Source organism: Tympanuchus pallidicinctus, unplaced genomic scaffold, assembly GCF_026119805.1.
Source record: "Tympanuchus pallidicinctus isolate F22 unplaced genomic scaffold, pur_lepc_1.0 scaffold25, whole genome shotgun sequence".
NCBI classification, from domain to species: Eukaryota; Metazoa; Chordata; class Aves; order Galliformes; family Phasianidae; genus Tympanuchus; species Tympanuchus pallidicinctus.
In genome coordinates, this window is record NW_026294742.1 from 7,839,988 (window position 1) to 7,854,035 (window position 14,048).

The 14,048-nt window shown below is 47.7% G+C and overlaps 1 protein-coding gene across 1 annotated transcript; it reads left to right on the forward strand.

Moving 5' to 3' along the window:
- The first annotated feature begins 275 nt into the window (after window positions 1-275).
- CUNH5orf15 (chromosome unknown C5orf15 homolog) lies at window positions 276-6,022 on the forward strand. Its single transcript, XM_052689667.1, has 3 exons — window positions 276-416; window positions 3,286-3,881; window positions 4,495-6,022. The coding sequence occupies exons 1-3, from the start codon at window positions 317-319 to the stop codon at window positions 4,624-4,626; spliced, it is 828 nt and encodes a 275-aa protein (XP_052545627.1). The 5' UTR covers window positions 276-316; the 3' UTR covers window positions 4,627-6,022.
- Window positions 6,023-14,048: the final 8,026 nt, after the last annotated feature.

The following is a 14,048-nucleotide window of genomic DNA, read 5'->3' on the forward strand; positions in this document are numbered from 1 at the left end:
TCCTGTTAAAGTCCATAAATCCGTCTGGCGTTTCTGGGGGCAGCGCGGGCCCCGCAGAGCCTGCGCCCGGCCTCCATCCTCCAGCTGAGGTCAGGGCCAGCCCTGCTCCCGTCAGCGCCGCGCTCCGCCACTCCCCGCTGCGACAGCCCGACCGCCGCGGGATCGCGCTCCCCACAGCGCATGCGCGTCGCTTGCCGCCCAGGCGCACGCGCGGCGGTTTCACGTCCGGCGCGCGGGCCTTCATTCCTGCGCATGCGCGCCGCCCTCCCTGCGTGGGGGCGGTGCTGTCGCCACGTCCGTGGGAGTGCCCGGCAAGATGGCGGCCGCCGGCGACGCGGGCTCCATGGCGGGCCGCGCGCTCTGCCTCGTCTTTCTGTGCGGCTGGGCCGTGGCGGCGCGCGGCCTGCAGGCCTCCGGTGAGCTCGGCAGGGGGTGGGCGGGCCCCGGCGGTGGCGCCGGCTGTGTGCGGGCGAGGCGGTGCTGAGGGCGGACGCCCGGCCGTGGTTCGTTGTTTTTCTTCTTCATCACATTCACATTCAGCACATTTCGATCTAAGAATCGGCCTGGTTCCACCCGACCCGCCGGCGGCGGCGTCCGATCCGTGCTCCCGCCGTTACTGCTTTCCTGACTGTTGTCTTCCCGTGTGCCGCCCGCTTTCTGTGCTGTGCCGTTAACCCCGCTTTTGCTCCTCTCCCGGCTGTTCTTCATACGCAGCTCGCTCCGAAAGTTCTGTCTCCCGTTTATTACCGCGGAAACCATCGCAGATATCCCAAAAGCAGCAGTTCTTCCCCGCAGCCACCACCGTTAGCTGTGCGTTTTTGCCAGTGATCAACGAGGAGCTGCACGTGCCACAACTGCAGCAGTGGAGGAGGCTGCGGTGCCAGCTGGGTGCTCTGTGATCACAGCCGGGTTGGGATCCAGGAACGCTTGTCAGGCAGCAGGGAATGCTGGTGGGTGGGAAGGTCGGACCTTTACTGCCTCACCACCACCATCTGCCTCTGATGGCTTGGGCTGACATCATAAAATAGGAGGTGTGACCTTTGGAGCTGCATTCATAAAGTTTGTATTGTTCTGCTGTTGATTCTTAGTTTGGTCTCTTGAACCTGCACGCCAGCTTTACCAATAAGATGTGTTTCAAAGGCAGTGAATTGCTGTTTGTTTTAGGTGGGCTGCTGCTCGGGTGGTGAAGAGAGCATCTGAAGGACAGAACAGCACTGTTCTGCACCTTTGGTTCTTTTCCTGCCCCAGTGCTGCAGTGTCCCCACAGCTGCTCTGCCTGGCTGATGGGTGGGGAATAATGGAGGAGGTGGCTCAGGGTGTGGAACAGAAAACTGTAGGAAACGAACAGTTTTTAGTTCCAGAAGCCACCTTGCTTTCTAAGAAGTAAATTTCCCTGGAAGTGAGTTGTAACCCTGTCAGATATTTTTACAAGCAGTGTTTGCTAGTTTGTCTGTCACCACAATTAAGCATTAATATCTGTTTCTGAAGATAAGGCATCTCTGGGGCCAGGCACCATGTCTAATGTCACCAGACAGTGTTGTGTAACTGCAAACAGTGCAGCCACCCATTATAGTGCCAAATAGTTTTGAGTGGATATCATCAATTAGTGCTGGTGCTAAGCTTGCCACTCCTGTTAAAGAGCCAGAATTTTTCGGGAATAAGAGGAAGTTATTCCTTCTTGCTCGTTTGTGATCAGAATAAGGTGGAGAAAATAAAGCAGTGTTCTTTGCCTTGCTGATCAGGTCCTTATAGCATGTATATTTTAATTTGATGCAAGTGACCTTCCAGAGAATTAACTGAATGTGACTATATTTGGGCTTTGACATCACAGTCCAGAGATGTGGAGGTGTTACTGGGCAGTTGTTGACATGCCTTACTATGGGCAAGGTACAAAGAATCTATCTGCTTCCCTTCTGCTCTTCCTTCTGGTTGAGCACTTAGATGAGAAATGTTTGTGAACTGTTCTCTTCATTTCCCTATCTAATGAAAGAAGCAGATCTTGGAGAGAGAGAGAGAGAGATGTTCATCAGAATTACTTAGTTCAGAAGTTGGAGTATTTGTAGAGAGAGATTTTTCTTTCTTTTCTGAATGAGAGATAAATAGTAATAACGAAATAATTTGCATCCAGTGTGTTTTCTTGTCTCTGTGAAGTTTTAAATTGAGTAAATTAATAACACTGATCTGTCTGCTAAAACCCAACTAGCTATAAATGTGAGACTTTCCTTGCAGCTGCCTTTCCTCATATTTATCTCCACGTATGCAATTAGCTGGTTTGATTCATGGGAGGAGAGAAGAGTTCCCTAAGCTTGTCTTCTACAAGAACTGAACAGTTAATGGTGATGTTCTGGGTGATGTTCTGGTTTGGACTAATAATTTCTTCAGCAATGACAAGTGTTTAAAGAGCTGATTTGGAGCTTAAGCCTTGAGAAACCGTCATATCTGGTTCACATGGGATGAGTGAGTCTTCTCTGTTCCGTGATTAAAGGGCATGGAAAAGGTGCCATACGAACAAGAAATGTTGTAACTGATCCTCTGTATCTATATGTGTACATGAATGACATGATTCAGCATCCCCTGAATAATATTTCACTTGTGAGTACCTTGACACAGGCAGTTGGCTCAGTGCTTCATTTCTAGAACCTGTAACTTTCCGGTGAGGCAGGGAGCACTTAATGGAAGTCTTGTTCCTTGTTCTTGTAAATAAAGTTCAACGTGCCAAGAATACAAGTCCACTGTGGTTCTCCAATTGAGAGGCCTGCTGAGATTCTAAAATATTTCTTCACCTTTAAGGTGCCTCCTTGATTTGGATCTGGGAGTTTATAAGTAGCCTTTTTTTTAATTCTAAAAAGAAAGAAATAGAAAAGAGCAAACAGTTCATGTTTACAGAGTGTTACTTCCTGATTCGGATCTCCCTGGTGATGAACAGCTGTGGCTGTAGGGAAGATGGTGACCAAGTGATCAGGTCTGTACAAATCTACAAGGGGAGCAAAGACACGTCTCTGACCTTCCGAGTCTGGGAAATGAGCATGTGAATTTGGCACACGTGTCCAATAGGAGTTATTATATAACTCAGGTTATTGCTCTTGTCTCACTTAAGGCTTCTCTTTTGAAGTTGCCGAAGTGCAGGATTCTGTATTTCTGTGGATGAATTTGAAAAGGTTTGTGGCATGAAATCTATCCTGCCTGTCTTTGTAAGGTTTCATCTCTGTGCCTGCAGTAATTTCTGATTATAGTTGAAGTTAGTGCCTCGTCCTTAATATTGACTGTTTCTCATCCCTTTCTCAGATGCTGTGAGAACAGAACTGGTTCAAAATATTTCTTCTGGAAATGAGAATGAGACCCTGAGCAGCTCCCAAAATTTGACAGACAACTGGCAGAGTGTAACCCCAACAAAAAAGGAGACGAGCCCCACAACAGCTAAAATCAGTTCTGTCACCGTAGGAAAACCATCCACAGCAGAAGAGGATTCTGTGCCGTACGTTTCTCGTGTGGTGACTGTTAGTCCTGTATCTCAGGTGGATGTTGATGCTTCTGAGGATACTAAAATTGAGGAGGAAGACCTTCTGACAGATTTGAAAGATGCACTGAATAGTTCACCGCCCGTAGAAAAAGAAATTCTGGATTCAGATGGGGATGACTATGATACTTTTGAAATGACATCAAATTCCAGGTACAACCCAGACCTCCTCGAAATGCCAGAAGATGATGACTCTGACAGCATCAGCAATTACAACGAGGAGATCAAGTCGCTGGATGAAAAGATCAAATATGTGTCTGTCTCTGGCTTGGAAGAAGAAGAGGACAGCCATTTCTTTTTTCACCTGGTTATAGTTGCCTTCTTAGTAGCTGTTGTTTATGTCACCTATCACAATAAGAGGAAAGTAAGTGTGCTTTGAAAGGTTGAGAGAATTGACTTTTGAAACCAAGTCGTATTGCTTTCTGAGCTGTTTCAGAGGAGGAGCTTAGCTTTTTAGAAAATGAAATCTTTGGTCACTTATCTTAGTTGTGCCACCAATGTGCAGACCATTACTGTCATTTTTATCTCTATAGTGAAAATGAATTTGAATCAAGCATTTTAGATGGGAAAATGAAATGATAGCATTGATAATCAGTTCGTGTTGAACGCTGGCAGTGTGTATGACTGAGTTCCAGCCGTGGGAGCTGAGCAAAGTAGTGTGAAGGTGATTTTGGTATTGCACAGGATTATAAACAGTGCATGCACTACACTGATGCTACAGAAATATCTGTACTGAAGGAATGATGGGCCAAGTGCTGAGTGCTGTGTTTTGCCAAACTGCGACTGAATTTGTCAGCATTTGATGGCATGGATGCTGTGAAAATGTCTGACTCTGGTGCTGTGTTTTATGGCAGCAGTAATATCGTTGCCAGGATAACTGGGCAGTGCTGTGGTGTGAATACAGTTGTTAAGCTGGCTGTCAAAACCAAAATGCTTCTCCATAGCACAACGTAAATTTGGGCTTCTTTTTCTTTCAGATCTTCTTACTGGTCCAGAGCCGAAGGTGGAGGGATGGGCTGTGCTCCAGAACAGTAGAATATCATCGTTTGGATCAAAACGTTAACGAAGCAATGCCTTCTCTCAAAATTACTAATGACTACGTATTTTGAAAGCACTGTGATTTCAGTTTGCTCAACTTATCACTCTTTGCCTGCCTAGTCATGTAATGATACCCAGGTATTCTAAACATGCCACTTGTGCTGAAGTGAGAGGTAGTCTCTTGGAGCTGGGTGTTTTTGAGATTAAACCTCATGCAGGATCAAGGGCACACGCGTCTGTTTGCTACTTTGGTCAGATTTTAGATCAGCTGTAGAGGTGCAGTTTAACAATTAGTGCCGTTTCCATTCGTTAAGCTTCTTCATTTCTGTCTGGAGCAATCTTAATACCAATCCAAAACAAAAGCATAAAATATTTTAGGTCTAATAAATTAATGAGTTTGGCATCACTAAATCAAATCAATATCTCTTTGCTAATCACTTATATGGCTCATGAATCTTGCTATATTGCAAACTTAAAATACAATTGCTTTTTCCCGTGCTCAAATTCTGATGCTGCAGATCTTTCATCTTGTCTTTTTTGGTTCTGTTCTTGCTTTGCATAGCTTGATCCTATTCTAGGCAGAATAGCTGGCATGACAGCTTTGTAATTTCTGCATTTCTCACGCAGCAAATCGTTTAAAAATAATTATGTAGAAAGCATTTGATTTCAGAAGTTACTTATTGCAAAATGTTCCTGATCTGTGAGAAGGTGTGCAGCTTCGTGACTGTCCCACTGATAGTAACGACGATTGCATTTTCTTTTGGAATTAATGAATGGGAAATAAGCCTTGAACTGAAAGAGAGGTAGTTGACAGGCTTCCAATACAGCAAAGCTTTCTGTTGAATTTTAAATCCGTTGGGGAAAAAAGGTCTGTGGCTTGGTCTGTAATCAACAGGAGTGGGCTGAGAGAGTAAGAATGCTGTGTGCTGTTGTTATTCTGACCCAGGTAACAGGCAGATGGAAATAGCAGTGTGGGACTGCAGGCCTGCAGCCAGCAACTCTCCTACTTACACAGCAGTGTGAGGCAAGTTAGCGGTACGGTAGGGTGGTCTGTTCTGTTTGAACCTTGTCTTTTCTACTTCCATTATTTATGTTTCCATGAGTTGTAAAATATAAAATCGTAGTTTTCTGTACATTCTGTCGGTGATTTTGTTTTCAAGTTGGTAAATATGTAAATAACGACGGGGCAGAACCCATAACTAATGGCTGGGTGCTGGAACAGTGATGTACCATTTGGGGAAAAAGGAAAGATTCACAGCTGTTGGCTGAGGAACCCAAGGGCACAGTGCTGCCTTAGAAATGAAGTGCTGCAAGCAGTGATTTGCTTTGTTTTCATAGCCGCCAGGAAGTAAAGTACAGGCAGAAATACCCCCCAGATCTTTTCTTGCAGTATTTTTGATCATATTTGGACTTGTATCACTTAGTATTTTTGAATAAGGTTTTTAAAATAAATGACAATAAGAAGTTTGTGTTTTTGTTTTGTTTTGTTTTGAATCTTACCTATTTCACTGCTTTTATACAATACCTTATGATAGCGAGCTTGCTTCAACTTGGGATCAAGCAGCATATCCAGAGTCAAATTTTGTTACTGGTGACATTGCTCTGTGCTGGGGCACTTGTGTTCCTTCCAGGGGAGCCTCTCACAGCTCTAACCTGGAGTCACTCACCAAACCTGCTTCTTTGCAGTTTGCTTTGCTGTACTGTGGTGTATTTTGCAGTGCTCTTCTGTGGCAGCGCTCACCCCACAGCTTTAGTGCCGAGAGTTGCATCTGCCTGTATTTAGGCCACCTTGGCTGTACTGCTGAAGGTAATACATTCTCTTTTGTTAAGGCCCTTTATCTGTCTTTGCTGAACGTGCTCATGCATGTGGTGCCCTTTGAGGAGAAAATCTCATCTCAAGCCTTGTGCTCCTGCCACTGGTTTCAGTACAGAAGTCTTTTTGTTCAGCTGACCCATAGGAGATCGTGAAGCCGTGCTCACACGTGTTTTGTAGCAGTGTACAGCTAGCCATGCTTCCCTCCAAGCACTTCAGATGAAGAGCTGCTCTTTGCTTGCTCTGGCTATTTTGCACATTGTCTCACAAGAGATAATTTTCTTTTAAATCTGCATTTTGTTGGTAAGGCTCTTTCTTTACCAATGGCACTGAGGGAAACTATTCTGAGTGGTTTTAAATTATAAGCAATTAACATTCATCTGAAACCCTTGAAGTTCTTCAAACAGTGAATTTCATTTGAGGTTGTCTGAACAGATGCATTCCTGGGATGCTCACGTATTATAAGTGCTTGGGGCTGCTGGTGGCTGTATGAAGCTGCCCCAGCTGATAGGCTCAGTGCTGTGATGGTTCTGGAGCAGAAAGTTTGTGGATGCATCTCAGCTAATCAATTTACATGATGATGTTGGTGCAATATCACTGTGTATGGGAACTGCTGAGTCCTGGCCTGAACAACTGATGGAGCACCTGGGCAAGGACCTGGGAGCACAGGTGAAGGCAATTCAGCTGTGATTGGAAGGGCTGCAGCCTGGCTGCACCTCTCAGACCCCATTTAAAGGCTGGCAGCCAGTAGGGAAGGATCCCTTCCTGGAGCTCCCTCCTTGGTGAAGCTTCCCCTGCAAACCTGAAATCTTCTGATACGGTGAGCAGTTTTCTTCCTTTCTAGCACCTCTCTATCGTGTTGGTCCTTCCGTCGTCACACCTTTGTTGTAACACCTTCCCCCCCGTATCGATCTGCCCAATTGCTACACAAGGAAATCTTTTCATTCACAATAACCCTTGGAGTGCTGCCTGTGCAGGGGAAGCACCTTGATGAATTGTCTGGGTGGCTTGATGTGCTGCTTCCTGATAGCACCAATAAAAGGGGAAAGGTTTCACATGATCCAATTCTGTAAAGGCTGCAGTCCCACCAGGAGAGCGGGCTGTTTGTCATCCCTGGTGCACTAAAAGAGCCATTTGCTGATGAGGTAATCAGGGCTCAACTACTGCTTTTTAATTTCTTTAATTGAATTTGCTCGTGGAAAATTAAGAGCAGGCAATGAAAAATGCATAAGGTGCTGAGATCAAATAGAGGAAAAAGCAAACAGATTTATGTCGGATGTTGCCAACAAGAAATGTCTGATGAGTTCCTTCACTGCGGAAAGGGAACTTTCTCGCATTAAGGTGAATTATGGCTTCCATCTGTATTCTGATAAAAGGCATAAAATAGTGGTGAAGAGCTTTCCCATTTAACTTCTCGAGGGGAAGGTTGAGGCTCTATTTACGTAGGTTCTCATTAGTTGGGTTCTGTGGAATGTAGGAAGAAACAACGAGGGGGATTGTTGAAACAAATGGTAAGTTTCACTTTTACTATCCAGGAAAAAAGCTCTTTTAAAATAGCTTGATTTTCCTTCAGCTCACCGCATCCAGCCGTCCTCAGCTGCTGGGGAGCAGAGCGAGGTTTTGTTTAAGCTGGGTGCTGAGAGTTACGGGGGACGAAGGGGATGGAAAGTGCGGGGTTCCTACAGCGCTGCACAAACAGCGGGAAGGGAAACGGGCCGCTTTGTTTCTCCTCGCGCAGGCTGAGCAGAAGAGGAGCGCCGTGACGACCCTGCGGAGCGCCGCGAAGGGAGCGGGCGTCCAGCACGGCGCGAGGCGGCTGCAACGGCGGGCGGGAAGTTTGAAAGCTGCTCCTGATTCAGGAAACGTGCAGGGAGAAGCGAGGCGGAGAGCGGCGGGGCGCGCGGGGTCCTGAGCTCCTGCGTCGCCAGATGGGCCGCGCTGTGGCCGCCCGTCTGTCCGTCCGTCTGTCCGTCCGTCCCCACGCCGTGCATCCCTGCCCCTCAAGGTAGGTGTGTGCTCAGCCCGGGATTTGCTCTTTTAATCTTTTCCCTAGTTTTGTTTTCAGTCGCCCTGTTACGCTGAACCGCCTCACTGTGCAGGTAGAGCAGAGCCGAGCTGGCCCAAAGTAATCGTCTCTTTCAGGGTGGAGATGGGATGTTTGTCTTGCAGCAGCAGCAAGCTTAATTTGGCTGCTTTAAAGCTGTAATCAAATTCTCGCATAAAGCCAGCCCCCAAATGAGCATTTGACACGATGAGAGTCTGAGTGAATGGCTGCTTGCTGAGGTATCAGCACGATGATGAGTTCTGTTGCTGCAGGCCAGGCTGGCCGGCTGCTTTGGGCTTTCTTTTCACAGAACGGCCGGGGTTGGAAGGGACCCCAAGGATCACGAATCTCCAACCCGCTTTTGCTTAGGGCTCACTCCTTGCGTTGTGTTCTAGGGGTGCGGGAGGTGTGGGATGCTGCCGTGCGTGTGGTCCCAGAATATCACAGCTCCCAAATCAAAGCTGCGTTCCTGCAGTGCTGAGGGTCGTTATGCTGCTAAACCCTCGTGTAAAGGCAGGTAGAGCAGCGATCCTCGGGGCCATGGATTCCAATGCCACAAAGCAGCAGAGCTAATGGCGTCCTTCCTGAGTCTTTTCTTTCCCAATCACTCTTTAAGGAGCCCAGGACGCTCTTTTTGTTAATCTTTTCTAATGCAGAGCACGCAAACGTCCTCGCCAACAAAAATGGTTAATTTCAGAACTTCTCAGCTTCGCTGTTTGCAATATACCTAATTAGAAAGAGAAGAATGAGATTTTTCTCTAATTGGTCTTTAAATCATTATCAAAATCATTTAGTAATCTCCTTAAACTTATTTTTAATTACAAGGCCTATTACCTTATAAAGTTATTAACACTGAAAATCACTAATCTCGGTGATTTCCTCTCCTTATTAAAACGAAACTACAAAGGTCGTGTTATCCTTATTGAGGTGCATTCATTACTAAATATTAAATGAAAGTGGATCTACTCTATACAAAGCTGTAAATCACGTTGAAATGTGTGCAAGGAAGAGGCAGTGGTTACATCCTCCACATAACCGCCCCTCTGCATGGGGGAACAGCGAGCAGAATATTCTGGGATGCCTCCAGGGCGCAGCTTCCTGCATTATGGCAGATATTAAGGACTCACTTCAGGATGTCCCTGTTAAGGTTAACTTGCACTCAGCCTTAATGCTTCTGATAAAATCCCATATTTGATTATCGCGCGGTGATCTCTGGAGCTGTCATCGCTGGGGTAAGGGGCAACAAGGAAAGCTTTCTTATGGTGCAAAAGCTTTGGGGTTGCTGTGTGGGTCCGGCAGCCCGTTCCGTCGGGCTCAGGTCCCCCGGGCATTTCCCCGCGTGGCCACCAGGGGGCGCTGCCGCCGCGCCGATGCCAGATCCCAGAAGCGGCTGCGCTGCTGTGTGCCGGGACTCCAATCCCTGCGTCCCCGGAGCTCCGTTTTTGCTTCCCGAGCGACTCGTGGCTCTCACACTTCACACGTTAGTTCGTCTGTAACTGTTTCACTCTTGTGCGACACAGCAAAATAACCTCCAACATCGCGGCTGTCGAACTCTCAGGAAACGTTTTCTCTAGCCAGCGTGCGTTCGTGCTGTAGCACAAGAGGAAGGCATGGGCATAAGGCACCAACCTGCCCAGAAGTCCCTGTGTGGGAATGGAGAAGTGGCTGCAAAGCAAAATGATGCTAACTGTGGCGGTATCAGGTGATGAATGTTACCTGAGAGCACCTCACCTTTCCCACAGCAATACCCAAACGAGGGCCACGTGTGAGTGCACGCGGATTTAGGGAGGCTGCCTGTGCTTAACACGCCGTCTGTATTCATGCTGCCAATGCCCGTTTCTTTGTTGTGTTTGGTGTCTGAAAAGTGGTTGCTTTGTGTCTGTAAGTAATTAGCTCACCTAATTACGTGCCTGTGCGGCACAGCTGAGCAAACTGTTGCACTCCGGGCTGCTCCGCGCAGTGATTAATGTCTGCAGTCAGCTGTAGCTTCCAGCAGCAGCGCTGGAGCCAATTGCTGGGAATCAGGGAATGACCATAACCCACCATTAGGAGCCCCCACACCTCCTGATTCCTGTCCTCCTTTCTTTCTCTGTTAGTGCTGCTCTTTGGGCACAGAGCTGGAGCCCGAGGGGGAAGCACCTGTGGCAGAGGTGGTTGCTCATTAAGAAAATGGCATTGAGACTTTGGAATAAGTTGGAGCTGATGTTGAGGCTCAGCAGTGGCACAGGGGTGGGCAATGGACCACGGTGGCTGCAGGTACCTGATCATGCTGTGTGGGAGTGGAGAAGTTCTGAACTGACTTCAGGAAATCCCTGTATTAGTTTAATATAAGAGCTGTAGCTCCTTTAGGGCTATGTGGTGTGGTGCTTCCTGGGGTAAAGTCATGAGAAGCTCCTCAGGTTCTGCTGTTAATAGCAATAAAGGGTAAGGATGCTACCAGAGCTCCCACTCTGCCTGTGGTGCTATCAAACAACCTGGCACAGGCTGAGCTCGGATGGATGGGCACGAGTGGGAATAACAACTGCAGCACTCAGTGCACTGAGATGAATGGTGCTGCACTTTGCCTTCTTGGTGCCCCGGCTGCTGTCTTAATTCCCTCTGCTCACAACTGCAGACAGATGCTTGGCTAATTGAGGGCTGAGGTTGCAGAGGTGATGGTCTGATCTGTGCTGCTGTTTCTCAAGCTGGATTGCACCTTGCTTCAAAAACAGTCCCACTCGTTTGGTGCAACAAAAAACACTGAAGGGAAAATAAAAAGCCTCAATTAAACTGAGCACCTCGTGCAGCACTGTGAATGAAATCAGTTCCTATTGTGGCAGCTGTGTTGGAGGTGCAGGGAGGGCTCACGGTGGTCTTCAGCCCTCCCTGTGTTGCTTTGGGTTCAGGGTCTGCAAAGGATCAGGAGGAAAGCAGGGACGTGCTGTGAGAAACTGAACCCCCTCTGGGGGGGCTGCAGGATGGGGGAAATGCCACTGCTTCTCCAGAACCTCCATTGCAAAGCACAGCCCAAAGCAGCCCCACTCACAGCCCCCCTGGCTGCTCACACCAATGCAGCAGCAGTGAAGGCTTCTGAATAAAGCAGCGATGTTCTGTATTTCAGAGCAAGATTATCTTGAAATATTTACTATAGGAGTGTTGATGGAAGCAGCATGTTTGTGTCAGAGCGTCTGACTGACACGTTGGTTTTCAAATAACCCTTTGCTCCTGAGATACTTAAAAGCTTTTCTAAACATATTCTCGCATCTCTGGGGGGATAATCTTGCTGGTTTCAGATCTGCTCTGCTAAAGGCTGCCTTTTTGCTTGTGAGTGAGAATATTTGAATGTCACCATTTGTTCCGTTTGGTGAGGGGGACTCTCCCAGGTTTTTCTGCAGATGTTTACTGTTTGTTGTGCAAATCAGTGGTCGGAGGTTTGCAACAAAAATGAGAGATGCAATGTATCACATATTGCTGTCAAACCTGGAAAAAACAAATAAACCCAGGGCCCAAACCCTCTGCTGTTTTCCTCTGTTGAAGGCACATGAAAGCCCATTGCTTCCAGCAGAACATTGACCCCGAGATGAAAGTGTGAGAGTGAGTGGTTCTCAGAGTTACTGCAGTTGCTACAAATCCTTGGATGCAACAATTGCAATGTGAGGCACCCAGGTGTCAGAGGAGAGATGGGAAAAGTTGTCACAAGGCTCTCTTTGGATGGCAGACGTGAGGTGACCCAAGCAGTGGGAAGCAGAGCACCTGCAGACAGAAGAGAGCATCTGCAGCCACAGCATCCTGCTCTGCAGCCGGCTGGGCTGGGTGCTGCCATTGGGGATCACATGAAGTTCTGTTCTCATTCCACAGCCCAGTGACTGTGTGGTGTTTCCCTGCTCTGCTCTTTGCACAGAAATGGGGGTTGCATGGCCCAGCCCACGCTGCCCCAGTGTTGGGATTATGGGAACCTGTGGCATAAGAATTTGAATCTTCCTTTTCATTTATTCTAACAAATTTTAGGGCTTTCTATGTGAACTCCAATCTCTTATTTACTTTAAGCAGATTAACTCTTTATAAATAAAGATAAGAGAATTACAAAAGCTCTGGAGAAGGCCAGGCTGTGTGGGGATATGCTGTGCAGAAGCCCTGCCAGCCGAGTGACATGCTTCATTCGGTGCCATGTGAAGGACAAAGCTCTCCTTGCTTTGCAGGATGCTCACCTGCAGCCCTGGGCTGTAAAGGGCCACGGCCTTCCCTCATTATTTCCCGTTCCTGTGCCCACTGATGGCCATTGGGACACAGTGTGCTGTTGTGCACCTCGGGCTGCTTACAGCAGCACAGCTGTGGTTACAGAAGGGAAGGAGATGCTGCTAATGCAGGCCTGTGTTCTCCAGTCCATCCACACAAGTGTCCTCTCTGAGTGTAAGGCTCCGAATCCCAGTTGGCCACTGGTATGTGCTGTGAACGTGTTTATTGCTGATTGATAGCAATGCGATAGGCAGAACGTGCATGCAATAAAGCCTGGCTAGCTTTCAGCTGCTGTTGGCAAAATGCTTGATTTGGTTCAGACTGATCTCTGCTGGGGATGGGCTCTTGGGTGCTGTCTGAGCTGCAGTCACAATAATGGGGCTGAAGCTGTGTCAGACTGCAGAGCTGCACATCCGTGGTGCTGCCTGCAAAGCGACACCGAGCATTTCCTTGTGGCTCTATGATTTCCTGTGAATAATTGTATTACAGTGCTGTCTACAAGCTTAAGCCCAGTACAGAGCTGTGGTGTGCTGCAGATGCTTTCACACCATGGGAAGTAGTGAAGCTGAGCTGACAGGGTGCTGCTTATATGAGGAAAGGTTGGGGGATCTGGGCTTGTTTAGCTTAGAGAAGACTCTGGGGGACCTCATTGCGGCCTTCCAGTACTTGAAGGGAGTGTATAAACAGGAGGGGATACGGCTGTTTGTGAGGGTAGACAGTGATGGGACAAGGGGGAATGGATTTAAACTGAGACAGGGGAGGTTTAGGTTGGATGTTAGGAGGAAGATTTTCATCCAGAGGGTGGTGAGGCACTGGCACAGGTTGCCCAAAGAGGCTGTGGATGCCCCATCCCTGCAGGCATTCAAGGCCAGGCTGGATGTGGCTCTGGGCAGCCTGGGCTGCTGGTTGGTGACCCTGCACATAGGTTGGAACTGGATGAGCATTGTGGTCCTTTGCAACCCAGGCCATTCTATGATTCTTGGTGATTTTCTCACAAGCATTGCAGGGTTCTCTGGTCGGCAAAACATGGCAAGAGTTCATCTCCCTGCCTCTGGCTGTGGTGTCTGTGTGGCAGTTTGTATTTCTGGGGTGGTTGCAGCAGCTGATTTACACTCAGGCAGCTTAATCTTAAAAGGAAAGAGATTAACACTTCTGTGGCAGCACCATTTGCAAGGAATAGCACGCCCCTTGTCGAGAAGATCATCATTGCTGTAACTAATTAACGCAGCATGCTTAATTGCTTTGTGCAATTGAGGGTGGAGTTCCATTTTACCTCCAGTTAGATGGAGATGGAGCAGGGAGCTTTGGCATCCCTTGCATGCAGAGACTGGCTGTGTGCAGAGTTCAGCATCCAATTAGTTTATTTCCTTTTAATTTTTGAACGGATGGGCTGCCTGGCCGTATGGTTATCGGAATGGATC